General features: G+C 44.0%; 1 protein-coding gene and 1 long non-coding RNA gene across 2 annotated transcripts in view; one reads left to right on the top strand and one right to left on the bottom strand.

The window, feature by feature from the left end:
* The window catches only part of DYRK4 (dual specificity tyrosine phosphorylation regulated kinase 4), a gene marked incomplete at its 5' end in the record, with an annotated part of 37,627 nt that extends 15,752 nt beyond the window's left edge, over positions 1-21,875 (bottom strand). Inside the window, 9 exons of the mRNA XM_081331887.1 lie at positions 442-605; positions 3,745-3,868; positions 5,514-5,660; positions 7,557-7,640; positions 10,731-10,853; positions 14,691-14,782; positions 16,163-16,247; positions 18,297-18,399; positions 21,604-21,875. Of these exons, the coding sequence (XP_081188013.1) occupies positions 442-605; positions 3,745-3,868; positions 5,514-5,660; positions 7,557-7,640; positions 10,731-10,853; positions 14,691-14,782; positions 16,163-16,247; positions 18,297-18,399; positions 21,604-21,875 (1,194 nt within the window). The remainder of the gene's footprint in view (positions 1-441; positions 606-3,744; positions 3,869-5,513; positions 5,661-7,556; positions 7,641-10,730; positions 10,854-14,690; positions 14,783-16,162; positions 16,248-18,296; positions 18,400-21,603) is intronic.
* The window catches only part of LOC308670122, a 236,326-nt gene that overhangs the window by 110,180 nt on the left and 98,886 nt on the right, over positions 1-27,260 (top strand). The gene's annotated exons all lie outside the window — the stretch shown is intronic.

Genomic DNA, 27,260 nt, shown 5'->3' with positions numbered 1-27,260 from the left:
CTGGTGGACTTCAACTCCCAGAATTCCTGAGCCAGCCTGGCTCAGCTTGGAAACCTCTTCATTTCTCCTCAGCATGGCTGGCTCAGGAATTCTGGGAGTTGAAGTCCACGAGTCATAAAGTGGCCTAGGCCTAGGCCACGGGTAGGCAACCTGGGCTCTTTTATGACTGGTGGACTTCAACTCCCAGAATTCCTGAGCCAGCCTGGCTCAGCTTGGAAACCTCTCCCTTTCCCCTCAGCGTGGCTGGCTCAGGAATTCTGGGAGTTGAAGTCCACCAGTCATAAAAGAGCCCAGGTTGCCTACCCCTGGACTAGACATACCCAGTTCCTGTGAGACGTAAGGCCACACAGGCCATCTTGGGCATCTCCTGCAGAGATTTTGCCCTGTGCTTGTTCTGACATGATCTGGATGCCAAGATCTGCCGCCATGTCAGTCTCTTACCTTTTTATAGGAACCATGGTCGTCATCGTAGGTGTTGCTGTTCTCTCCATTAATGTAGCCCTCAATCTTTTTTGCGCCCAGGCCAAGAAACCACAGCTCTTTATAGTCCTTGATTTCTCGTTGTTCATGCTGGGTGAGCTGGTTCTTAAAGTGTTTCAAGGCTTCTGGTTTGGGAAGGAAGTCAAAGGGATATTTAAAAAGCGGAAGTTATGAAAGTACTTTAGAAGGGGCCGTTGGCAGAGTAGTGTTGAATCACTCTAGGTTTGGGAGGCTTCATCCTGCCTGCCGAGGTTGCCAAGCCATTGGTTGAAGATTCCAACATTTATCTTGGCAACCCTGGAATTCCCCAATTAATCTTTGTCCCCAGAAGTGCATAAGAACACATTCTACTAATTTGGTCCTCCTTGTTCTGTCCCAGCCTACGTGAGTCCTTGTTAACTCACAAGGACAAACCCCTCTTCCAACAAGTAGGCTGGAAATGCAGGAAAAACAAACCCCTTTTAATATTATTTACAGACCTGCAAAATGTCCCTGAAGCAAAGGCAAACAAAACACGATTCAAACAGAGAATTGTCCAAAGGCAAACAGAGCACGATTCAAACAGAGAATTGTTCATAGGCAAGGCAATCAGAATGTGATCCCATGAAACTTGAGTCCTTTGCAAACGGTTGCCTTCAGCAACCAGCACCGCCCACACCTTCCCTTTTTATTATGCAGCCCCAAGGCGTGGCTTCTCAATGCCTTCTCCTCCGCCCTTGGAGCCACCCCATTGCCTCCCTCTGTCCTACTCTTGTTGCCTGTCAGCATTTGGGAGTGTCTATGATGTCTTCCAGCTGTGAGTCCTCAGAGTCTGACTCATCTTCCCAGCACAGCTGGGTCTCAGCCTGAGCACGAGTGGAGGGGCCAGGGTCTTCATCAGATTGTAAGTCCGGGAGCTCTTCAGAACCTTCCTCCGACTCTGATGGCTCTCCAGGCCCCTCCTCCTCCTCCTCCTCTTGATTCCCTGGACTCAGCTGCCAGGTCCACTGGCTGGCACAGAATCACAACACTCCGCTCGAATAAAATGAGTGTGCTGAGAATGTAGGAGCCATGGTCATCCACCTTCATGGAGCATCTGCTCAGTTTTAGACTGATGCTGCTTGACCTTTGCAGAGGTTTAAAGCTGTTGGTTCCAAGCTTCCGGATTTAAAGTTTTTGGTTCTAGGTCCTACGTACTCTGCTTATCAAAAATTTCTGTTTCTCGGCTTAGTTTTCTAAACATTAAAATCTTTATTTGAGTGTCTAAGGTGGTTCTCAAGTCATCCAGGTCCTGGTGCTTTTTTTCAGGAGGCAACTGTACTTCCTTGTTTTTCCTTTGAAGACCTTTCGCTTCTCGTCCAAGAAGCTTCTTTGGATTAAGTCCAGATTAAGTTCATTGCACGATCTTCACACTCAACTTTTCTTCAGAGCTGAAGAAGCTTCTTGGATGAGAAGCAAAACGTCTTCAAAGAAAGAACCGGTTGCCTCTTGAAAAAAGCACCTTCGGGACATGTAAAGAAACACACACACACACACACACACACACACACACACACACACACACACACACACACATATATATATATATATATATATATATATATATATATATATATATATATATATATATATATATATATTCAAGAACAATTTTTAGTGCTTTGTGAGCAGTGTGTCAGTGTGTTGTCTGGGTTCATACATTTAAAACAATCAATGATAACCAATTTCTACAATTAATCAATATGTTGGTTGGTAATATATTTCCCGATTCTCTTTTCTTCCAATAATATTCTCCTTTTGTCTAGCTTAAACAGATACAATTCTTAATATTTTCAGTACACACCAAGTTGAATGTAAACATTTTTTTTGTATTTATGCATACAACAGTAACATCAACATATAACATGTTTTCTAATCAGCTTATGTTTCCATTATATTTATAAAAGTCATCTTATTAAGTCATTGTATGTCCTGTTTTCAAGATTCTTACTGAGACTTAGTTTCCCCGCAGTATTCAGATTACTCTTATCAGTCATACTTTTCTTAAAATTCGTTACCTTTAAATATCCAAACTTTTCATTTAAATACACCCTCTCAAATGTTTTAACGTTACATATATTCTAAAAAATATTATACTACTTATGTATTTAATTCCTCTTACTATGGAGCCTCTTTAGAAGCTTTTTCTATTCTTTTGGCCATATTCCAACAATATTTCATCTTATAATACATTAACTAATCATCTTGCTCTAGTGGTCCTAAAGGAACTTAAAGAAGCTTGAAAGATGCTTCTGTAGGAGAAGTCAAAGAAACATTCAACTAGCCAAGGGTAGGCAACCTTGGCCCTTTTATGACTCGTGGACTTCAAGTCCCAGAATTCCTGAGTCAGCATGCCTCAGCTTGGAAACCTCTCCCTTTCCCCTCAGCGTGGCTGGCTCAGGAATTCTGGGAGTTGAAGTCCACAAGTCATAAAGCGGCCTAGGCCAGAGATAGGCCACCTTGGCTCTTTTATGACTCGTGGACTTCAACTCCCAGAATTCCTGAGCCGGCGTGGCTCAGCATGGAAACCCTTCCCTTTTCCCTCAGCGTGGCTGGCTGAGGACTTCTGGGAGTTGAAGTCCACGAGTCATAAAAGAGCCAAGGTTTGTCTACCCCTGGACTAGGTTTTTTTGGAAAGGAGACATAATTCCCCTCTTCAGCCAGATGCTTTTAAATGATCATTTTAAATGATATTTTGTTTTCCATGACATTATCATCACGTTTGGAGGGAAAGTTGGTACTTGTCAGAATCCATTTATATCATATTCATAAATGGAATGTTTCAAACATTATTCCATGGATTCTGCCATCTCCCGAAGAGAAGAGAATGGATGTGTATTGAACCGGTATTAGGCATTTCAAAGGAAAGGAGAAGCCTTTTGAACTGGGGAAACAAAAGGGGGGCTAGCATCTGGCTTGTGTCACGGAAGAGAGCAATAAACATGAAAGGTCCTAAGTTCCTTTTTCCCCATGAGAGGGATGATATGAGGTAAATGATGGGGGGGCTGACCAAATGGGGTTAAGGGGGGTTAAACCGGGAACTCTTTATAAGGGTTTACTTCGTGGAATAATATTAAGTCCTGTCTCGTATTCCTACAACCAAGCATGTCATAGTAAAGATTATTTTTGGAATAGATTTGACTCCAAGAATTTTGTCTTCCTAAGACGTGGTTTGGGGTGGGTCTTGACATTACTATATAGAAGCTGGATAGTTTGTTTCCTTTAGCATTTATGCTAGGATTGTACCTGCTGAAGTTAGTGGGAACTTGAGGTTGGGACTCTTCTCGAGGTCTCCAGATTTACTGCTCAGCCCTCTGGGGAGGCTTTCAGAGAGGGCGGATGGCAACGGCTGGACGTGAGATCGGTTGTCCTGCAAAGTTGCAAGAGTTTCGTTTCGTTTTTCTTAAAGCAACTTTATTGTTTCCGTGATTTATTAATTCCTCTGCCAGGCTCAAAAGCCAACTTTCACGGGGTTTACACGGTAAAAAAAAATATCACCAGGATAAAAAAAAAATAGAGCCTCAAAATAAATAAGGGCGAGTTGCTGGTTTTTTGGGTTGTTTTTTTTGTGCAAAATTAACATTGTACCAGAATCAGGAATTAAAAATGCACTTTTGCAGTTTTAGTGTTTACCCCGTTTCTCCTTCACCCTCCCTCCCAATGGCACTTTCTTAGGCCTTCTAAATCAGGGGTCTCCAACCCCTGGTCTGTGGCTGGCCGCTGGTCCGCAGCATGCCAGCAAGCGGGCCGCACAAACAAGCAAAGCTCCATCCTCAGGATGCAGGCAGTATTCAAAACCACACCCCCTCTGGTCCATGGGAAAACCTTTCTCCGTGGCAACGGTCCCTGGTGCCAAAAAGGTTGGGGAGCTCTGTTCTATGTGGCCCGGAAGGGTTTCTAAAGCCTCCCAATGCAGCCCTTTTCTCCCGCTGGGCCAGGTTGTTCTCTGTAACAAAGCCAACCAAGAATCGGGTTCATTATTAGAAATACAAATGGAGGGCTGGTGTGTGTGTGTGTGTGTGTGTGTGTGTGTGTGTCTGTGTACAGGCTTTCATGCTGGAAATCAGGTTGGCTCAACTTCCTTTCTCATACCACAACTTGTCCCTTTGATGTCGGTGGCAGTGTTATCCATTCAGTTGTGTCCGACTGTTGGCGAGTCTATGGGCCAGATTGTGCTACGACTTGCACTACTTCTCTGAGTTGTTCTATGCTCTGGCTGTCAGCTTTGATGGTCTCAGCCACCATGTTTTTTGACAGCCTGTTTTCCTTTTACCACTAGCTCTTCCAAACACAATTGCTTTTTCCACATGACCTGGTCAAACTATTGTCCCTTTGGAAGTTGTCCCTTTAGACAATTTCCTCTTACTATGTCATCAATCACAAGTCCCTTAGACAAGAGATCTCTCTCTTGAATTCCGTTGACTCTTATCTACCGCCAATTTGGTTTGGCCGTTAGTAGGTCAGATTCTTGTAGAGAAGGGGTTTCAAACCTGTGGGCCGTGGCCTGCTGGCCAGTGAGCCACACAACAGGCTGGCCAGGGCGTGCACGTCTGTCTGTGTGCTCAGCCCAATCTACACTAGTGCTGCTGCCATGGCAAAAACGGAGCACCGCGTGATGAAAATGAAGCACCGCTGTCATGGCAAAAATGGAGTGGTGTGGCAAAAACAGGCTGCTGCCGTGGCAAAATTGGGGCACTGTACAGCAAAAATGGAGCGCCGCAGCTGAGGCAAAAGCGGGGCTCCGTGCAGCAAAAACGGGGTGGTGCTGAGTGTCACGCAGGCATTAGCACCACCCCGTTTGCGTCACGTGTGCTCGTGGCCCCGTTTGTGTGCACGCACGTGCGTGTGCATAAAATGCTTCCCCCTCTCTTTCCCTCTGGCCGGCCAACCGAGAAAGGTTGGAGACCGCTGCTATAGAGAGGGTTAGCACAGAATAAATCTGTATCCCTTTTAACCGCCTGGACTCCTGATGTCCTGCTCTTGACATTTCTATTTCCCCCGTGGAGGAAACTTACCGGATGCAGAGTCGTCACAGGCTGCAAGTTCTTAGTAGCTATTTGGGGGAAAAGAGAATCTAGCTGGGGAGGCTTCAAAGCAGTGGTCACCAAACTTGGTTTTGGGCAGTCCAGGTGAGGGAGGGCCTTGATGTTCCTGTTTAATTTCTGAGGAGGAAACAGAGTTCAGTCAGCTTTCCTAGTGTATTATATGCACGTTTTTGTAGAAGGATAATCATTAGAAAACCAAGGACACCAGCCCCTTTTCTACAGTCCCAGCAGCTGGCCATCTCTTTGGACTCCTACATAGATAGTGTTGTGATTCAGGGTCAGCCTGTGGGTTCGGCAGTTGGGTCGGACGATTCAGAGGAGGAGGAGGGGGGTGTTGGAGAGCCTGCAGAGAACAGCCCGGAGGATTCGCAGAGCCCTCAGCCAGGCCCCTCCCATCTGGTCACTACGCAGACCCAGCTGTGTGAGCCTGACAGCGTGGATGAAGATGACCCACAGCTGGCCCTGTTCAAGGACGCCCGACGCAGGAGGCAGTCAATCAGGAGTAAACAGAGGAAGGCAATGGGGCACCTCGGAAGGAGGCAGAGAGAAGCCACACCTTGTACTGTTTAAAAGGGGAATGTGTGGGAGGGCTGGTTTGCTGAAGGCAACTGTTTGAATAGCTCCTGTTTCATGGTTCGTGTTTTTGTTTGGCTCTGTTTGCTCTGTTTTATGTCAATAAATTTGGCAGGCTTAGTTCCAGCCTCTTGCCTTTTTGTAAAGGGGTTGTCCCTGCCTTTTCTGCAGGGCCGGTAGTAGGCTGGTACAGAACAGATAGTCCTTGACTTACAACCATTTGTTCAGTGACTGTTCGAAGTTACAACGGCACTGGAAAAAGTGACATGACCGTTTTTCACACGACCGTTGCTGCGCGATCAAAATTAGGACGCTTGGCAACTGACTCATATTGATGACCCTTGCTGTGTCCTGGGGTCACGTGATCCCCCTTTGGCGACCTTTTGACAAGCAAAGTCAATGAAGGAAGCCAGATCCACTTCACAACTGTGTTAGTAACTTAACAACTGCAGTGTTTCACTTAGCAGCCAGGGCAAGAAAGGTCATAAAGCAGGGCAAAATTCACTTAACGAATGTTTAACTTAACAACGGAAATTTTGGGCTCCATTGAGGCTGTAAGTCGAGGACTACCTGGAAATGGCCACTTAAGGCTGGAAATGGAAGCCAAGCGAGGGATGCCTTTCCCGCACACCCAAACGGCCCTTGGTCTCCTTTGGATTTCCCACAAGGTTGAGAACATCCATCCCACTTTATCGGTGTGACAGGCAGCGTGGGAATTCTGGGAGTTGAAGTCCACGCAGCTGAAAGTTGCCGAGGTTGAGAAACCACTGCTTTAAAGCAGGGTGTCTCCAAACGTGGCCCCATGTTGGCTGGGGAATTCTGGGAGTTGAAGTCCACAAGTCTTAAAGTGGCCAATTTTGGAGATCTCTGCTTTTAACAGTCAATTCAGATGGTCTTCATTGGAATTGGGTAGGTCTAGTTTAACGAAGAGAAGCACGAGGGGGGACATGACAGCAGTGTTCCAGTATCTCAGGGGCTGCCCCAAAGAAGAGGGAGTCAAGCTCTTCTCCAAAGCGCCCGAAGGCAGCACAAGAAGCAACGGATGGAAACTCATCAAGGAGAGACGCAACCTAGAACTAAGGAGAAACTTCCTGACAGTGAGGACAATTAACCAGAGGAACAACCTGCCTCCAGATGGACAGCCATCTGCCTGAAATGGTATAGGGCAGGGGTAGGCAACCTTGGCTCTTTTATGACTCGTGGACTTCAATTACCAGAATTCCTGAGCCAGCTGTGCTGGCTCAGGAATTCTGGGAGTTGTAGTCCACGTGTCATAAAAGAGCCAAGGTTGCCTACCCCTGGTATAGGGTTTCCTGCCTGAGCAGGGGGCTGGACTAGAAGACCTCCAAGGTCCCTTCTAACTTTACTATTATTATTATTATTATTATTATCATCATCCATCACGGGTGTCTTCTGTTACCAACATTCCTGGGCAAATACCTGTCGGAAAACCTTGTTGGCTCCACGGCGTCCATTCTCTTGGGATGGCAGCTGAGGCCGAGATAGCACTTCTATCTGGGAAGACTGGAGAAGAATAGCAAAATTAGTGTGGAAAGCGACGCCCTCGTTACTTTGATGCTCAGTACAGTTATGCTAATTAGATGTACCTATGTTAGCAACAGGGTATTTTGTGCTTAAGGATTCCTTATTATTCCCAATAAGTCCAGTTCAAAGTTTCTAGAACTAGGGCCTCGACATAGGCATGAACAGAGGCATGGGAATTAATATCCCAACGGTAGGTTGGATGGTTGCGGCTTGAAAGCATCAAACGGAAGGAACCAACCAACGATGTCGCATCAAAATTTGCCAAACAAGAAAAAGAAAACAAGGAAGGTTATGTCGGGCCCAAAATTATTCGTGACGAGGCTCGCCGGGAGGTTTTCTGGATTCCACCTGCAAATAGCGGAATTGTACCCCAGATCTATTCCTGGACTTACGACGTTCATTTAATGACTGTTCGAAATTACAACGGGACTGAAAAACGTAATCGATGACTATTTTTCACACTTAAGGGCCGTTGCGGCATTCCCCCAGGGTCACATGATCAAAATTCGGCCGCTTGGCAACTGACTCGTATTTATGACGGTCGTAGCGTCCCCCCTGGGATCACGTGATTCCCCTTTTGCGACCTTCTGACAAGCAAAGTCAAGGGGGAATCCAGAATCACTTAACAATCGTGTTGCAAAGTTACCAACTGCAGTGATTCACTTAACAACTGTGGCAAGAAATGGGGGCAAAACTCAGTTTAAAAAATGTCTCACTTAGCAACAAAAACTTGGGGGTCAGTTGTGGCGGTATGGTGAGGACTGCCTGTGTAGAGAATTGATTAGTCTTTGGTTTTATAATAGGGAAATCTTCTTTATCCATTATCTGTCTGTCTGTCTGTCTGTCTGCCTCTCTATCTATCTATCTATCTATCTATCTATCTATCTATCTATCTATCTTTATCCATTATCTCTATCTATCTATCTATCTATCTATCTATCTATCTATCTATCTATCTATCTCTTATCTATCTATCCATCCCATCTGTCTATCCATCCATCCCTCATCTATCTATTCATCCCTTATCTATTAACTATCTATCTATCTATCTATCTATCTATCTATCTATCTATCTATCTATCTATTTATCTATCTTTATCCATTATCTATCTAATCTATCTATCTATCTATCTATCTATCTATCTATCTATCTATCTATCTTTATCCATTATCTATCTAATCTATCTATCTATCTATCTATCTATCTATCTATCTATCTATCTATATTTATCCATTATATCTATCTATCTATCTATCTATCTATCTATCTATCTATCTATCTATCTATCTATCTATCTATCTATCTACCCATCCCTTATCTCTTATCTATCTATCCATCCCATCTGTCTATCCATCCATCCCTCATCTATCTATCTATCTATCTATCTATCTATCTATCTATCTATCTATCTATCTCTTATATATGTATCTATCCATCCATTATCTATCTATCTATCTATCTATCTATCTATCTATCTATCTATCCCTTATCTCTTATCTATCTATCCATCCCATCTGTCTATCCATCCATCCCTCATCTATCTATTCATCCCTTATCTATTATCTATCTATCTATCATCTATCTATCTATCTATCTATCTATCTATCTATCTATCTATCTCTTATATATGTATCTATCCATCCATTATCTATCTATCTATCTATCTATCTATCTATCTATCTATCTATCTATCTTTATCCATTATCTCTATCTATCTATCTATCTATCTATCTATCTATCTATCTATCTATCTATCTATCTATCTATCTATCCTTTGTTTATGGATCAGTACCATTTAACGTTGCAAGATTCATATTCACATGAATATCAATTTAGAGATAGACCTTTCTCCCTTTTAGCCATGAAAAATGTATATTACGGGAGAGTCCAAGTGAATTTACTTAGCAGCTATCCCACTTAGCAATAGAAATTGTGGGTTCAACTACCTGCACACATTTTCTATGATGGAATAACCTAATTTTAGCCTTAAACGGCAACACATTCTTAAGCCAATATTCCGCGGTTCGCTAAAACACAATATTCAGGCTCATGATCCCCCAAAAGCCTGTCAGATAGATAAAGTGAATTTCAGATGTTTCCTGACAATCCCAAAAGGAAACATGTTTAAACTGAATAAAGTTCCAAGAAGCAGGTAAATGGAATCCTGCCTTCAGTTCTACAAACGAACTAAAAATTGGCAGATCAGAACAATGTTGATTTAAAGTATTTTTGAGCCCAACCTACCAACAAAGCCAGATTAATCACCTACGTTTCACTTGGATTCTCCCATAATATATATTTTCCATGGCTAAAAGGAAGAAAGGGCCACCTCTAAATTTACATTCTCCATATGAATCTTGCAGCGTTAAATGGTACTGATCCATAAACGAAAAAAAGGAAAGAGCCCTTGACTTGATTTTGATGGGTCTCACACAAAAACTTTCAAATTTGAGTCCAGAGAAGATCTGAACTTTCCTAACCCTAACCCATTCCACCACAGTTGACCCCCAAATTTTGGTTACTAAGTGAGACATTTTCAAAGGGAGCTTTGCCCCATTTCTTGTTAACTGGATCACTGCAGTTGTTCACCTCGCAACCTGGTTGTTAAGTCAAGCTGTCTCTCCCCCCCCTTGACTTTGCTTGTCAGAAGGCAGCAAAAAAAAAAAGGGGGGATCACGGGACCTCCGGGGGGGAGGGAACGCTGCAACCGTCATAAGTACGAGTCAGTTGCCAAGCGTCTGAATTTTGATCCCATGACCGTGGGGAGGCGGCAACGGTCGTTAAGCGTGAAAAGCGGTCGCAAATCATTCTTTTCCGTGCCACCGTCATTTCAAAGGGTCAATAAGTGAACGGTTGTAAGTCGTATCTCAGAAAAGCTCATTTTTATAGGCAGAAGAGAGGACCGTTTATTGGCACGGACAGAGATTTCTCTAAACGGAAATGTTGCACGTGTGGAGAAAAAGAAAGCCACCACATGAAAACGGCCAGTTTGGTGAACTTTTCTCACTTTAAAGAATGGGGGGGGAGGGGAGGGTGTCGTTTTAATCTGAATTTAGCACTGATCTCACCTTAGAATGTGACAGTCTTAGCTTTCCTTTCTTGAACTTGTGACTTAGAGGTGTATTTTCTTGGGAAATTAAAGTTGGCATCTCCCTCTGCCTTGGCACCAAGGTTTTAGGCTCTGGTAGAGTCTGCAACGATAAACCAAATATTTTTCAATCTATAAACCTGTTTTGACAGACTTTCAGCTTTTGGCTGAAGTGGGACCCTTTAACTTAATGAGCGCTATCACTTCTAACGTACGTGTTTCAGTTAATACATTCTAAGTCAGGGGTCTTCAAACTTGGCCCTTTTATGGCTCATGGACTTCAACTCCCAGAATTCCTCAGCCAGCATGCCTGGCTGAGAAATTCTGGGAGTTGAAGTCCATGAGTCATAAAAGGGCCGAGTTTGAAGACCTCTGTTCTAAGTCATTCTTCTTAATATTACATTATTTTATTTATTTTATTTATTTTAATTCCATTTATATCCCGCCCTTCTCCGAAGACTCAGGGCGGCTTACAAGCTTAGCAGTAGCCTTCATTCTATGTATATGCCTGCTTATTAGGGCTTTCACACACACACACCCAAGCGGCATTATTACAAAGTCAGCTTAATTGCCCCCAACAATCTGGGTCCTCATTAACCCTACGGGGTCCTCCAGCTCCAGGTTGTCCCCAAAGGTGGTTTTTTTCACGAGGCAAGTGGACTTCGTTTTTTCTTTGAGGACGTTTTGCTTCTCACCCTAGAAGCTTCTTCAGCTCTGACTGGATGGTGGGGAGTGGAAGGATTTATACTCCTTGCAGACAGCCATTCGTTTGCATTCTTAATTTAGAGAGTCCTTGGGACCAATTAGAGGCTTAGCTGTGTCCACAAGGTCACCTGAGTAGGTGTGCAAATGGGTGTGGAGCCTTCTTTGGAACTGCAAAAAGGACCATGTTGTACACTGGAGATAAGATTGTGTCATATCCCACACCCTCTGTTTAACCAAGTCTACAACACAGTTCTTTCCACAGTTCCAAGAAGGCTCCACACCCATTTGCACACCTACTCAGGTGAGCCTGAGGAGGCAGGTAAACCTCCAAGTGGCCTCAACAACTCTCTAAAAGGATGCAAATGACCAGCTTTTCTTCAAGGAATATAAATCCTTCCATTTCCCCCACCACCACCATCTGGTCAGAGCCGAAGAAGCTTCTTGGATGAGAAGCCAAACGTCCTCAAAGAAAAAAATAAGAAAGTCCAGTTGCCTCCTGAAAAAGCACTTTTGGGATGACATTAACACATTTACAAATGCACGTTCTTTGAAAGCCGAATTTGGGGGAAAAGCAGCGTGGGCTCGGTTAAATATTTTTTCCAATTGTTTTCTCTAAAAAAGGTACAGAATTGTCCAAAAATGATATACTTGGAATGCTGTGTCCAGTTCTGGCCACCACGATGCAAAAAAGATGTTGAGACTTTAGAAAGAGTGCAGAGAAGAGCAGCAAAGATGATCGGGGGACTGAAGGCTGAATGGTTGAGGAAATTAGATATATCTAGCCAAGACAAGGATTGGGGAGAAATGATAACTGTCTTCTAGTACTTGAAGGGCTGTCACAGAGAAGAAGAGGGAGTCAAGCTATTCTCCAAAGCCCCTGAAGGCAAGAGAAGAAGCAACGGATGGAAACTAATCAAGGAGAGAAGCAACCTAGAACTAAGGAGAAACTTCCTGACAGTGAGAACAATTAACCAGTGGAACAACCTGCCTCCAGAAGTGGTGAATGCTCCAACGCTGGAAGTTTTCAAGAGGAGACTGGACAGCCATTTGTCTGAAATGGTATAGGGTTTCATGCCTGAGCAGGGGGTTGGACTAGAAGACCTCCAAGGTCCCTTCCAACTCCTATTCTATTCTATTCTTCTATTCTATTCTATTCTATTCTATTCTATTCTATTCTATTCTATTCTATTCTATTCTATTCTATTCTATTCTATTCTATTCTATTCTATTCTATTCTATTCTATTCTTGGTGGAGCAGTGGGCTAATGCCTCCTTAAGTAACACCAGCTGCCTGCAATTAGTGCAGGTTCGAGTCCCACCAGGCTCAAGGTTGACTCAGCCTTCCATCCTTCCCAGGTAGGTAAAATGAGGACCCAGATTGTTGGGGGCAATTAAGCTGACTTTGTAATAATGCCGCTTGGGGGTGTGTGTGTGAAAGCCCTAATAAGCAGGCATATACATAGAATGAAGGCTACTGCTAAGCTTGTAAGCCGCCCTGAGTCTTCGGAGAAGGGCGGGATATAAATGGAATTAAAATTAAAAGATAAATTAAATAAAATAAAAAATATTCTATTCTATTCTATTCTATTCTATTCTATTCTATTCTATTCTTCATTATTATATTCTATTCTGTTCTGTTCTATTCTATTCTTCATTATTCTATTCTATTCTATTCTATTCTATTCTATTCTATTCTATTCTATTCTATTCTATTCTATTCTATTCTCAATAGATTCTATTCTATTCTATTCCTATTCTCAATAGATTCTATTCTATTCTATTCTATTCTATTCTATTCTATTCTTCATTATTATATTCTATTCTGTTCTGTTCTATTCTATTCTTCATTATTCTATTCTATTCTATTCTATTCTATTCTATTCTATTCTATTCTATTCTATTCTATTCTATTCTCAATAGATTCTATTCTATTCCTATTCTCAATAGATTCTATTCTATTCTATTCTATTCTATTCTATTCTATTCTTCATTATTATATTCTATTCTGTTCTGTTCTATTCTATTCTTCATTATTCTATTCTATTCTATTCTATTCTATTCTATTCTATTCTATTCTATTCTATTCTATTCTATTCTATTCTATTCTCTTTTCTATTCTATTCTATTCTATTCTATTCTATTCTATTCTATTCTATTCTATTCTATTCTATTCTTGGTGGAGCAGTGGGCTAATGCCTCCTTAAGTAACACCAGCTGCCTGCAATTAGTGCAGGTTCGAGTCCCACCAGGCTCAAGGTTGACTCAGCCTTCCATCCTTCCCAGGTAGGTAAAATGAGGACCCAGATTGTTGGGGGCAATTAAGCTGACTTTGTAATAATGCCGCTTGGGGGGGTGTGTGTGAAAGCCCTAATAAGCAGGCATATACATAGAATGAAGGCTACTGCTAAGCTTGTAAGCCGCCCTGAGTCTTCGGAGAAGGGCGGGATATAAATGGAATTAAAATTAAAAGATAAATTAAATAAAATAAAAAATATTCTATTCTATTCTATTCTATTCTATTCTATTCTATTCTATTCTATTCTATTCTATTCTATTCTTCATTATTATATTCTATTCTGTTCTGTTCTATTCTATTCTTCATTATTCTATTCTATTCTATTCTATTCTATTCTATTCTCAATAGATTCTATTCTATTCTATTCCTATTCTCAATAGATTCTATTCTATTCTATTCTATTCTATTCTATTCTATTCTTCATTATTATATTCTGTTCTGTTCTGTTCTATTCTATTCTTCATTATTCTATTCTATTCTATTCTATTCTATTCTATTCTATTCTATTCTATTCTATTCTATTCTATTCTCAATAGATTCTATTCTATTCTATTCCTATTCTCAATAGATTCTATTCTATTCTATTCTATTCTATTCTATTCTATTCTATTCTATTCTATTCTATTCTTCATTATTATATTCTATTCTGTTCTGTTCTATTCTATTCTTCATTATTCTATTCTATTCTATTCTATTCTATTCTATTCTATTCTATTCTATTCTATTCTATTCTATGCTATGCTATGCTATGCTATGCTATGCTACGCTACTCTACTCTACTCTATGAAGATATTCATGGTCCCTTCCAACTCTAGTATTTTACGTTCTCTGTAGTTTTCATTATTTTGTACTCGTGAAGATTTGTCGAGCCTATAGCGGAATAGGATAAAAAGCACTTAAGATCGGCCAGATCTGTAACTGATAAATTTAATTGCTTACCAAATCTATTTGGGTGAACCTTGTCTCACACAATGTTGGCTCTAACTTGGTTTTGCTCGTTGTATAAGACGTATCTCCTTTAGGAGTCTTTCCTGTTTTTGTTTTAAAAATAAGAGAGAAAGATAACAGCTGCTCCATTTAAAACATCAACTTACGTGTGTTTGCTTGAAAATAAATTGCATACATTTAGACAGGACTGCCACCTTATATAAATATTATATTGCCTCTTCAGTTAGCTGATACATCCATTCAGTAGCTAAGTACTACTGATGTTACGCTAGGTCCACTGGTGAAAGAGAACTGAGGTTTAACTGGCCAAAGAAAAATACAAGGTCAACATTTTTTTTAAAAAAGGTCCATCATAATTTGGACAAAAGCCTTCAATACGAGTCAGGTTCTAGAAACCAGAGTTAGCTTTTATTCTCCAACTTTATAGACCAATCTCTTGCATCTGTACATATTTTGAAACAGAACCCAGTCAGCAGTATGGATTCTACTGGCCTTTTAAATATGTAAGGTAAAGGTAAATGTTCCCCAGCACATGCGTGCTAGTTGTTTCCAACTCTAGGGGCCAGTGCTCATCTCCGTTTCAAAGCCGAAGAGCCAGCGCTTGTCCGAGGACGTCTCCGTGGTCATGTGGCCAGCATGACTAGACGCCAAAGGCGCACTGTTACCTTCCCACCGTAGTGGTCCCTATTTTTCTACTTGCATTTTTTACGTGCTTTCGAACTGCTAGGTTAGCAGAAGCTGGGACGAGTAACAAGCGCTCACTCTGCTACGCGGTACTCGGGATTCGACCCACCAAACTGCCGACCTTCTGATCAACAAGCTCAGCGTCCTAACCCACTGAGCCACCGCGTCCCTGTATGCAGCTGCTAATCACAACATATGGTGGATCATATAAGATAGATAGATAGATAGATAGATACTGTAGATAGATAGATAGATGATAGATAGATAGATAGATAGATAGATAGATAGATAGATAGATAGATAGATAGTAGGTAAATATAGGTTAGGTAGGTAGGTAGGTAGGTAGGGATAGATAGATAGATAGATAGATAGATAGATAGATAGATAGATAGATAGATAGATAGATAGATAGATAGATAGAGATAGATAGATAGATAGATAGATAGATAGATAGATAGATAGATAGATAGGAGGATGGATGGATAGATAATATGATAGATGATGGATAGATATAGAGGAGAGAGCGAGAGAAATATATGTACTATAAAACTTATACTGTATAATCTCCTGAGGCATAACCAGGACAAAACAGCTCAGGATACCACACGGTGCCAAAGGCATGCTTGCAAATATCAACTATGCTTGTGGCTGATGCCACCTGTGGGGTCCCCACTTAATTTAATAAAATAATCTGAAACACCACTAAAAACTGGTGGGACCAGAGGCCTTCAATGATTCACAATATTGACGAAACTGTTCATTGTTCAAGATCTGCTCACCACAGGGATCAAGGCGTCCTGATCCGATTCTGCTTTTTCCTCCATCTTGCTTCGAATTGCGAACAGTGGCACTTAACTCCCTTTCCTAGAAGAAGGGAAAGTGCAACGCATCAAAATGACCGACCGATAACGTTTTCAAAAGTCTGTTCCCCAGATGCTGTTGGAGGAACTCGTGTCGCGTGGTCCCCTTGCCTCCTTCGAGGTGTCTTTCCGTTACAAACCTTCCGTGGGACGAGGCCATTGTGCCTTCCGCCATTTTTCCTACCTGTCACAAGAATGTGCTGCCGTTTGGTTCTCTGTCCTTGGTAGTTTGAGCCAACAACCCCTTTTCTCAAATCTGGCAAAGTAACCTGCAGTCCTGTCAAAGACTCTGGCCATGTTGAGCCCTGAATGAAGCAGGGCAGATGCTTCTACTGTATAGGTATCAAGACTGGCCCCATATGTTTCCACTTTACTTGTTTCTGCATATTTTCTTTCCTGGACCTGAAGATCTTGGAATGCCGGGCTCTCTGAGATTCAAAAACTACTCATGAAAACGGACGGAGCCATGGTCTCATAGTGGCCCACTTTCCATAGCTGGGGGATTCGGACACAAGCCAATGTTTTTGGTCTAAATAAATACCGCGTCTTCATTCGTAAGCCCAACAGGCAACCGGCAGGGAAATCAGGATCAAAAATCATAGTCAAATGAAAGAAGCCAGAATTCAAAAAGTAGATTAGCTAGTTACCATTGAGTGGGCCACCCGCTCTTTTTATAATATGTGAGTTAAGAAGATTTGGGAACGGTGAGTCTGTTCCTAAGTTGAATCTTTCTTTTTGTCCCAAAGGTGTTTTTTTCTTTCAGGAGGGAACTGGACTTCCTTGTTTTTCTTTGAAGATGTTGCGCTGGACGAACTGTACAGTTCCTGCTGTCTTAGGAAAGCTCAAAATATTCTTAAAGACTCATCTCATCCTGGACATTCTTTTTTTTTTTTTTGAACTATTACTATCTGGCAGACAGTACAGGAGAATAAAAACAAAGATAAACAGGCTGAAAAAGAGTTTTTAATCCCAGAGCTGTAACCTGTGGTGGGATTCAGCACCAGTTCAGCAGAACCGGTAACTAATTTTTGGTTGTTCAGGCCCAGGACGGACTTCCGGAACCGGCATCCACACAGAGAACCGGTTGTTCACCTATTTGAATCTCACCACTGGCTGTAACGATGTTAAAATACTACCGTATAGTGCAACATTGAAGTGTGACGTTAGGGGCAGTGCAAGGGTGAATAGAATATGAAGGACGTCTGTATATAATGTATGTTTTGACTTGTGTGTGTAGTGTGCACTTAAATTTCGTTGTGAGTTACACAGTGACAACAAAGATGTTCTGTTCTACATTCTAGGGAGAAACCTGCTTAAAGCTACTGTCACATTTCCGACGTACGGGCTTTTCAAGTGACTCTGAGGCATCGTTTACCTTAAAAGTCCTTTATTCAGCCTAATAGACCGGCAAATGCTTGCTCGAAGGAAGCTGGAATCTGAGATCTCCGCTCCCTTGCACAATATATTAAAACACAATTCTCCGCCTTTCTAATTTTTGTCATTAATCATATTCTCCAATTAATCTAAAGAATCAGTTTCCCTTCCGTTAGAAAACCCACCGAGGTCTTCTCTTCTTTAGTTAGAGATTTATTATTTATTTATTTATTTATTTTAATTCCATTTATATCCCGCCCTTCTCCGAAGACTCAGGGCGGCTTACAAGCTTAGCAGTAGCCTTCATTCTATTTATATGCCTGCTTAGTAGGGCTTTCACACACACCCCAAGCGGCATTATTACAAAGTCAGCTTAATTGCCCCCAACAATCTGGGTCCTCATTTTACCTACCTCGGAAGGATGGAAGGCTGAGTCAACCTTGAGCCTGGTGGGACTCGAACCTGCACTAATTGCAGGCAGCTGGTGTTACTTAAGGAGGCGTTAGCCCACTGCTCCACCAAGGCTCTTCAAGATGGCCTTGAAGGTGCAATCCTACTCGATCCCCCCTCCCAGCCTTAAACTCAATCTCTTAAGTTAAGATATGAAATGGCTACTTCTTCATCTCTTGTCAAGCAAGAACATTCGATGTTAGCAGCGTTGACAGCTACCTTTGCTCACCTTTTGGATGAGAAGGCTGGTTTTTTCACCGGGTTTCAGTATAAGTGGCAGAGCACTCGACCGTCCTTTCCTAATTTTTTCCAACTTGTTACTAATCTTCTTTCTGGAGAAAGACCACAGTAGAATTGGGAAACATAATGAATAGGTGCCACTTCAATGGGAAAGGTAACACCGTCTGGTGCGCCTTGGCGTATAGTCATACTGGCCACATGTCCGCGGAAGTGTCTCCGGACAATGCTGGCTCCCTCGGCTAGGAAGTGGAGATGAGCAGTGCCCCCTAGCGTCCGACATGATGGACAGGGGAGACCTTTGCCTTTTTTCAAAACATGCCTGACATAAATATTAATTGTAAAGGAGTGGCCCACGGAGAGGCTAAAATTACCCTTCAGAATAGAACAGTCAAAGAGAGACTGGTCAAACTAGGGGAAGGAGTCAAACGGGGAATTAGTCTGGAATCCCTACATGGGCATAAGAAGGCAAAGTCTGAGCCCCACCTTGAATGCTGTTGGATCTTATCTAGTCTGACCCAGATTCGCCAGAGAAGATTCCTGTGTTATAGGCTTGAGCAATAAAGTAGCTAATTGAACTCTTTCACATGTAGATCCAGTTCTTCGTGCCTGACAATAACTGACGTGCAGTGACTCGAAACACTTTCCCCTGTACAACGCAAAGGGGCTACCTTTTAAGGCCATTTTTTTCGGCCGCATTGCCCTGCTATCCTTAACCGGGGATGACCAAGTTCTCCTTAAAATTCTTGAAGGACTATGACATCCAGGTGATTCTGCTACGAAGATCAAGAATTCCAGAATGTGTCTGAGGTTCTGAAGATGGCGTGCTTTCTAGCAGGATGACGGGCGGAGAGGGCTTCAAGCGGGATAAGTAACAAGTGTCCTGGATCCGTCACGTGAATTGCTGTGAGCCGCCTTGAGTTTTGCATAATTAAAAAGGACGGATATCAATTATGTAAATAGATACTAAGCTCCGCCACTGACTTTTGACCATAGCTCAGATCTGCCGGTTGCATTCCAACACATTGCAGCACTGATGACGTTACCTATTTGGGTCATGAGACGTCTGCAAGGAAATCACCAAGCTCAGAGAGCACCAAGGACCCCACAGTCCTCCTCTTCCTCTTCCTCCTCCTCCCCTTCCCCCCCTCCTCCATTCCCTTCTAGCATTGATGATGTTATCTAGTTGGGTGATGAGACGTCTGCAAGGAAACCACCAAGCTCAGAGAGCACCAAGGACCCTACAGTCCTCCTCTTCCTCCCCCTCCTCCTCCTCCATTCCCTTCTAGCACTGATGATGTTATCTAGTTGGGTCATGAGACGCCTGCAAGGAAACCACCAAGCTCAGAGAACACCAAGGACCCCACAGTCCTCCTCCTCCTCCTCCTCCTCCTCCTCCTCCTCCTCCTCCTCCATCATTCCACAATCCCTACTCCCTTCTAGCACTGATGATGTTATCTAGTTGGGTCATGAGACGCCTGCAAGGAAACCACCAAGCTCAGAGAACACCAAGGACCCCACAGTCGTCATCGTCGTCGTCCTCCTCCTCCTCCTCCTCCTCCTCCTCCTCCTCCTCCTCCATCATTCCACAATCCCTACTCCCTTCTAGCACTGATGATGTTACCTAGTTGGGTCATGAGACGTCTGCAAGGAAACCAGCAAGCTCAGAGGGCACCAAGGACCCCACAGTCCTCCTCTTCCTCCCCCTCCCCCTCCTCCATTCCCTTCTAGCACTGATGATGTTACCTAGTTGGGTCATGAGACGTCTGCAAGGAAACCACCAAGCTCAGAGAACACCAAGGACCCCACTACTACTACTACTACTCTTTCTTCTCCTCCTCTTCCTCATTCCACAAAACCTACTTCCTTCTAGCACTGATGTCACCCAATTTGGGTAATGAAATGTCCACAAGAAAACAAGCAAGCTCAGAGAGCAACAAAGACCCCACAGTCCTCCCCCTCCTCTTCATTCCACAAAGCCTACTTCCTTCTAGCACTGATGATGTTACCTAATTTGGGTAATGAAACATCTGCAGGAAAACAACCCAGCTCAGACAGCACCCAGGGCCCCTCAAAATGGATCAGACTAACAAAAACCAAAGAGAAATGGTTCCATCAAATTATTTGGAAATGTGATTTCTCTCGTTGCTGCCCGATTGCATTTCCTTTTAGAACACAGAATGATAGGGTTGGGAGGGACCCTGGAGGTCTTCTAGTCCAGCCCCCTGCTCAAGCGGGAGACCCCATACCGTTGCAGACAAATGGCTGTCCAGCCTCTTCTTGAAAGCCTCCAATGATGCAGCGCCCACAAAAGCCGATTATAATTCACATCTATAATTTCCGCAAACCCATCAAGCCTTGGTGAAGCAGTGGGCTAATGCCTCCTTAAGTAACACCAGCTGCCTGCAATTAGTGCAGGTTCGAGTCCCACCAGGCTCAAGGTTGACTCAGCCTTCCATCCTTCCGAGGTAGGTAAAATGAGGACCCAGATTGTTGGGGGCAATTAAGCTGACTTTGTAATAATGCCGCTTGGTGTGTGTGTGAAAGCCCTAATAAGCAGGCATATACATAGAATGAAGGCTACTGCTAAGCTTGTAAGCCGCCCTGAGTCTTCGGAGAAGGGCGGGATATAAATGGAATTAAAATAATTTAAAAAATAATCAATTTGCACGCTGCTATTTTCCCCTTTTGCCTTTCCAAAATAGCATCACTCAGTCTTATCCAGTAACCGTGCCTTGGTTTTCCAAGAACTGTTTTTTTAAAAAAACTCTCTTCTGTTCCATTTCAGTCCATTTCTCTAAAGCAGGGGCCTTCAAACTTGGCAACTTTTAAGACTTGTGAAAGTGGAGGGTGGAGTCAAGAGAGGGATCGGCCTAGAATCCCTGCATAGCAACAAAGAAAGTCCAAGCCCTCTTTGAATTTCGTAGATCCTTATCTAATTCCTAGCATTCACTAACCATTAGTTAAGAACAGGGCTCTTCAAACCTGGCCCTTTTATGACTGGTGGACTTCAACTCTGGGAGTTGAAGTCCACCAGTCTTAAAGTTGCCCAAGTTTGAAGAGCCCTGCTCTAAGCTATCCACCCTAGTTTGAATTCCACTCCTGCCTTGTCAGGGATCAGCTCTCCTCGCTCCTAAACCTCGCCAGCTGTGGGATGCACCTCATCGCCCTTGAAGAAGGCTAGAACCCGCCACGTGGCCAACCACTGTGGCCTTAAAGCCCACACATTCGTGGCAAAAGGTCCCCTGGGCGGTTCATGTACTTTGGTTGACACTGACGAAGGTGGAAGACTTCCCCACCTGGGCAGGACTGGCTGAGAAGAGATCAACGGCGGCACCATAGAGTTCCTCATGTTTTCCGAGCGTTCTTCCATCGACCTCAGGACAGAGAGAAAAGTCTTCCACGAAACTTCCAGGGGGTCACCAACTTCCAGAGGGGGAGGCCCGGAAGGACTAGGGCAAGCCACGGCAGCCGGCTCCTGGTAGTCCCCCGTCTCCAACTTGTGCTCCATGGCAGATCGCTGGATATTTTGCTCGGCCGGGAGCAACCTCTTTTTTTGTGGCTTTCCCATGGGTATTGGCCGAGACCTCCAGCTCCGTGGGTCAGCTACCATGGACACCGGTCAAAAAGGCTTGCCTCCCATTGTAGCCTTTCCCTCCTGTGAGCTCCCCCTCCCCTAATATTTGCAGCATTCTGAGATAACAATGGCAGACAATGGGAGATAGCCAACGGAGCTTTGTAGGTGGCAAGGTCTGTGATGTAACTCTCCCAGGTAGGAATGCCTGGCTGTGGACGATGCGGCTGCCTTCAAAGGCGGTGTTGTCCCAGAGGCCCCGCTGAGCCTTTTGCCACCTGCTAAGCTGCAAGAGCTACAGCTTCTCTGGTGGGCCTGAGCTGTAGGCCCTTCCCTCGAGGGTGTTCTGTCCCAGCTCACGGGAGTCCTTGCTACGCTCAGAAGGACAAACCCCTCTTCCAATCAAGCAGCCAGAAACAGCAGGAAAAACCCAAGCCCCTTCTTTAATTCACAGACCTGAATCAAACAGAGTTCACAGAAACTCCATCCTCAACACGAACCGTTGTCTTCGGCAACCAGCACCTCCCACACCTTCCCTTTTATGATTCAGCCAAGGCGTGGCTTCCTAACGCCTTCTCCTTTGCCTTTGGAGCCGCCCCATTGCATTCCTCTGTCCTGCTCGCTTCTCTTGCCGGGGCTTTCGTGCATCCTGGATATTTCCCAGCTGTGCTTCATCACTGTCCAACTCAGGCTCCCAACACAGCTGTGGCTCAGCCTGAGGGCGAGTAGAGGGGCCAGGCTCCTTGTCTGACTGTCAGTCTTGGAGCTCCTCAGAGCCTTCTTCTGACTCTCATGTCACTCCAGGTCCCTCCTCCTCTGATTCCTCAGACTCAGCTGCTGGATGCAAAGGCTGTCGAGGAATCGCAACAGAGGGATCCAGCCCCTGTAATGGATGAAGGGACAAAGCTTTGGTGCGATTCGGTGCGATAGTGTCAACATCACGTGAAGCATTAGCACCGCTTTATACTGCACGGGTAAGGTCACACTTGGAATATTCCATCTAGTTCGGGTCACTACGATACAAACAAAGATGCTGAGATTCTAGAAAAAGTGCAGAGGAAAGCAACTAAAATAAGTCAGGACTCTGGAAAGATAATCCGTATGATGAACGCTGCAAGAACTGGGAATGTCTCATCTAACGAAGAGAAGGACGAGGGTGACATGACAGAAGTCTTCCGATATTTGAGGCACTGTCATATTGAAGAGAGGGTGGATCTATTCTCCTCTAAAGCGAGGGTGAGACAAGAAGTAACAGGTGGAAAACTGGAGAGACCCAACCAAGAATTAAGAAGAAATTTCATGCCAGTGAGAAGAATTAACAGGGAGGTAATTGACAGCCGACCTCCAGAAAATGTGGCTGCTCCATCACTGGAGGTTTTTAAGAAGAGATTGTCTGGAATGGCATAGGGTCTCCTGCTTGAGTAGGGGGTTGGACTAGACGACCTCTGAGGTCCCTTCCAACGCTGTTATTCTGTGTTCTTTACACCTGACTAGGAACTTCTTTTTTAGCTTAGTAGCTTGCCTAGCTGGGCAAATCTGTCAATTAAGTTGATGGAAAGAATTGTATTTAGACAGCCTAACGTGTCTGAAGAATTTCCCCTAGGTTTGCTCCCTAAAAAATAAATTAAAAAAATCACCTGATCAGGTAGGCCAGGTTTATAGCAGCCTAAGGAAGGGAGGAAGGGGGGTGGGTGGAGCAAAGGCAGCTTGTCTAGCACCCCTTTCTTTATATGTTTGGATTGAAAGACTTGGGAGAACCTTTTTTTTTCCCCCAATGGAAAAAGGAAGCGTATGATCTCACAATAGAAAGAAAAGACAGAATTCTCTGGATGAACGCTGCATACCTAGGATGCAGAACCCCAAAGAACCACCAGATGGCAGCAAAGAGAGAAAGAGTAAGGTTTTGCTGCCCTCTGCTGGCGATCTGGATGCTGCAGCCTAATACACCAGCCAGCCTTGAAGTTGGAGGACAGGAAGAATTTATGCAAGGAGCTGTAGGGCTTCTGAAGGAAAGGGTTGTGAGGACTTAACTCACTGAGTTGGAAAGACCTTTGCCACGGATCTTGCATCTCTGACATACCCTTTTCGGGTCAATTATCTTTTCTGGTGCAGAAAGATATTGTGGCAGAAATAAATAGAGCCTTGGTGGCGCAGTGGGCTAATGCCTCCTTAAGTAACACCAGCTGCCTGCAATTAGTGCAGGTTCGAGTCCCACCAGGCTCAAGGTTGACTCAGCCTTCCATCCTTCCCAGGTAGGTAAAATGAGGACCCAGATTGTTGGGGGCAATAAGCTGACTTTGTAATAATGCCGCTTGGGGGGAGGGTGAAAGCCCTAATAAGCAGGCATATACATAGAATGAAGGCTATTGCTAAGCACATTGATTTGTGCTTTAAATTGTAAGCCGCCCTGAGTCTTCGGAGAAGGGCGGGATATAAATGGGATTTAAAAAATATATATATGATTGTCTACACCAGGGGTGTCAAGTTGCCGGCCTGCGGACCGGATGTGTCATGCTGAAACTGCGCCCACCCCATTGCCGCTGATGGAAAAAAAGTTGTGATACGTCGCGTCACGTTGTGAGTCTTGACAACCCTGGTCTACACCAAAAGCTTAACCTCCCTCCATCCCACAATTTCACCATCTTGAGGGTTTTTTTGGCTGTGTGTGTGTGTGTGTGTGTGTGTCTTTTGTCTGCTGCGAAAAATGAACCAAACAGAACGAATTGCAGTTTTGGTCTGATGGGAGGCAGGGAAGCGCTGCGAACAGCTGGCTTTTTATTATTGTTATGGATCGCCACACAGTCAGCCAGATGTTTAGACTGGGCTTGGCATTTTTATCCCCCTGCAGAGTCCTTCCCTAGGGCCTTGGATAGGCAGATGTGGATTTTTTTTTTGATGGTCAGATTCAAGGTGCTGGTGATGACCTATAAAGCCCTAAATGGCGAGGGTCCGGGATATCTGAGGGAACACCTGCTGCCGGCATCTGGTTCCCTTCATCCTGTGCGCTCCCACATGGAGGGCCTTCTCAGGGTGCCGCCGGTAAAAGACTGCCGGCGGATAACACCCAGGGGAAGGGCCTTCTCTGTGGGTGCGCCTGCCCTCTGGAACCAGCTGCCTGCAGAGCTCAGGACTGCCCCCGACCTTCAGTCATTCCGCCGGGACCTGAAGACCTGGCTCTTTGAGCTTTCCGGCCCAGGCTGAGAGTTTTTAATTGGGGTTTTATATTTTTCAGGGATCAAATTTAATTGTTTTTAATTGTTTTGAACTTTTGTATTGTATTGACGTTTTTAAATTCCTTGTAAACCGCCCTGAGTCCCACGGGAAAAGGGCGGTATATAAATTCAATAAACTTAAATTCAACAAACTTAAAGGTACCATCTCAAGATGTAAGCAGTTCTGACTAAGGCTGCCTTTTGCAACTGACTGCTGGTGAACTTGTCAATGCCGAAGGTGTTCAAGGGATGCTCCAGACGTTTGGGGAGGTGCCTATTACCATGGCTACTACCTTATCATAAAATGTACTCGCCACCCATCTCGCAGTTCAAGTCGATTCTGAGCAGCGTACATGCATAGTAGTGCCTAAATTTGATTCCTCGCTTTCTCTGTCTCAGGAGATTGGTCCCAGGACATTACCCCAGGCCAGGCCAAGCCTGAGAAGAGGGCAAAACAAAGGCAGGGCAAACCTCACTCCAAAACAAGAAGTAGGAAGCTGTTGTATCTAAGGAGGAATGGTAGTGGGGCTTTCTGTGAATTCCCCCACCAGGGACTTTGCTTGAGAAAGTCGGGGTGTTCCTAAGAAAAAAGGGCGTTGTTTTATTCAGGATTTGTTGGGAGCCTCCCGATACTCCCACGTTACGCCTCTGCTCCGTGAGCTGCATTGGTTGCCAGTTGTCTTCCGGGTGAGATTCAAGGTACTGGTAACGGTATTTAAAGCACTCCATGGCATGGGGCCGGAGTACCTCAGGGAACATCTGCTGCCGGCATCAAGCTCCCTGCGCCCTGTGCGTTCCCACAGAGAGGGCCTCCTCAGGGTGCCACCGATCAGAGAATGCCGATTGGTGGCCCCCAGGGGGAGATCCTTCTCTGTGGGCGCTCCGGAGCTGTGGAATCAGCTACCGGTTGAGCTCCGGATGGCGCCCGATCTTCGCTCCTTTCGTCGCGATCTCAAGACATTTCTGTTTGTACAAGCCGGCCTAGCCTGAGGGGGAGTGTTGGGGTTATTTTATTTTTCGTTTTTTAACTTTTCTGGGGGTTTTTAGTGTTGTATTTATATTGTTTTTAACTAGGGCAATTTGTTTAATCTTATTTTAATGTTTGTATTCGCTATTTTATTCTGCCCTGTGAACCGCCCTGAGTCCTCAGGGAGAAGGGCGGTATATAAATGTTATTAAATTAAATTAAATTAAATTTAAGCAGGAGCCGTTTTTCTCACTATTTGTTATGTTCTTTACTAGGTTTCTAGTCCTCTTTAATACAGGAGCTTGGGAAGCATCCACATGCCTGGGAGGTGGGCCGGGCTGAGAGTGAGGGTCCAACCCAAAGCCTCTAGAGTGCTTCTACTCCCGGACCAGCATTTTCACCATGTGCACATCACACGCAGCACACAACTATATGCACTACACATACTGTCTCTCATGAAGCCTTACCGCCTGTAGCCTTCGTTCTCTGCCCACGCAGTCTATTTGCCAAAGATCCTCTCTCTTCAAATTAATTTCTGGAGTCCAATTTGTAAAGCCTACTAATTACAGTATAGCAGAGCACTACCGCCACCCTGTGGTCTTCTGGGAACACTGCATTTTTTTTTGCAACTTGGGTTTTATAGTTACATATATTTCTCTCATCTTTATCTACCCATCATCTGTCATATCTATCCATCATCTATCCATCCATCCATCTTCTAGCTAGCTAGCTACCATTTATCTATCACCTATCTGTCTGTCTAAACTATTTATCTTCTATCCTGTATCTATCACCTGTCTTATCTATCTATCTATCTATCTATCTATCTATCTATCTATCTATCTCTATCTAATCTTCTAGCTATCATGTATCTATCACCTATTTACCACCTATCTATAATCTATCACCTGTCTTATTCATCCTTCCATCCATCCATCCATCTTCTAGCTTGCCATCATCTATAGATACATGTACCTATCATGTATCTATCACACCTCTCTCTCTCTCTCTCTCTTTCCCTCCCTCCCTCCCGATCTATCTATCTGATTAGCACTGATGATGTTACCTAGCTGGGTAATGAAATGTCTGCAAGAAAACAACCAAGCTCAGAGAGCACCAAGGACCGCTCCTTTTACCTCTGAGCTGCAGATACTCCCCTTTATTGGTGTCTGTCATCATCTTTATTATTTGACAAACAACTCA

The sequence above is a fragment of the Vipera berus genome (assembly GCF_964194415.1).
Source record: "Vipera berus genome assembly, chromosome: 6".
NCBI classification, from domain to species: Eukaryota; Metazoa; Chordata; class Lepidosauria; order Squamata; family Viperidae; genus Vipera; species Vipera berus.
This window is presented reverse-complemented; position numbering and strand designations above follow the sequence as displayed.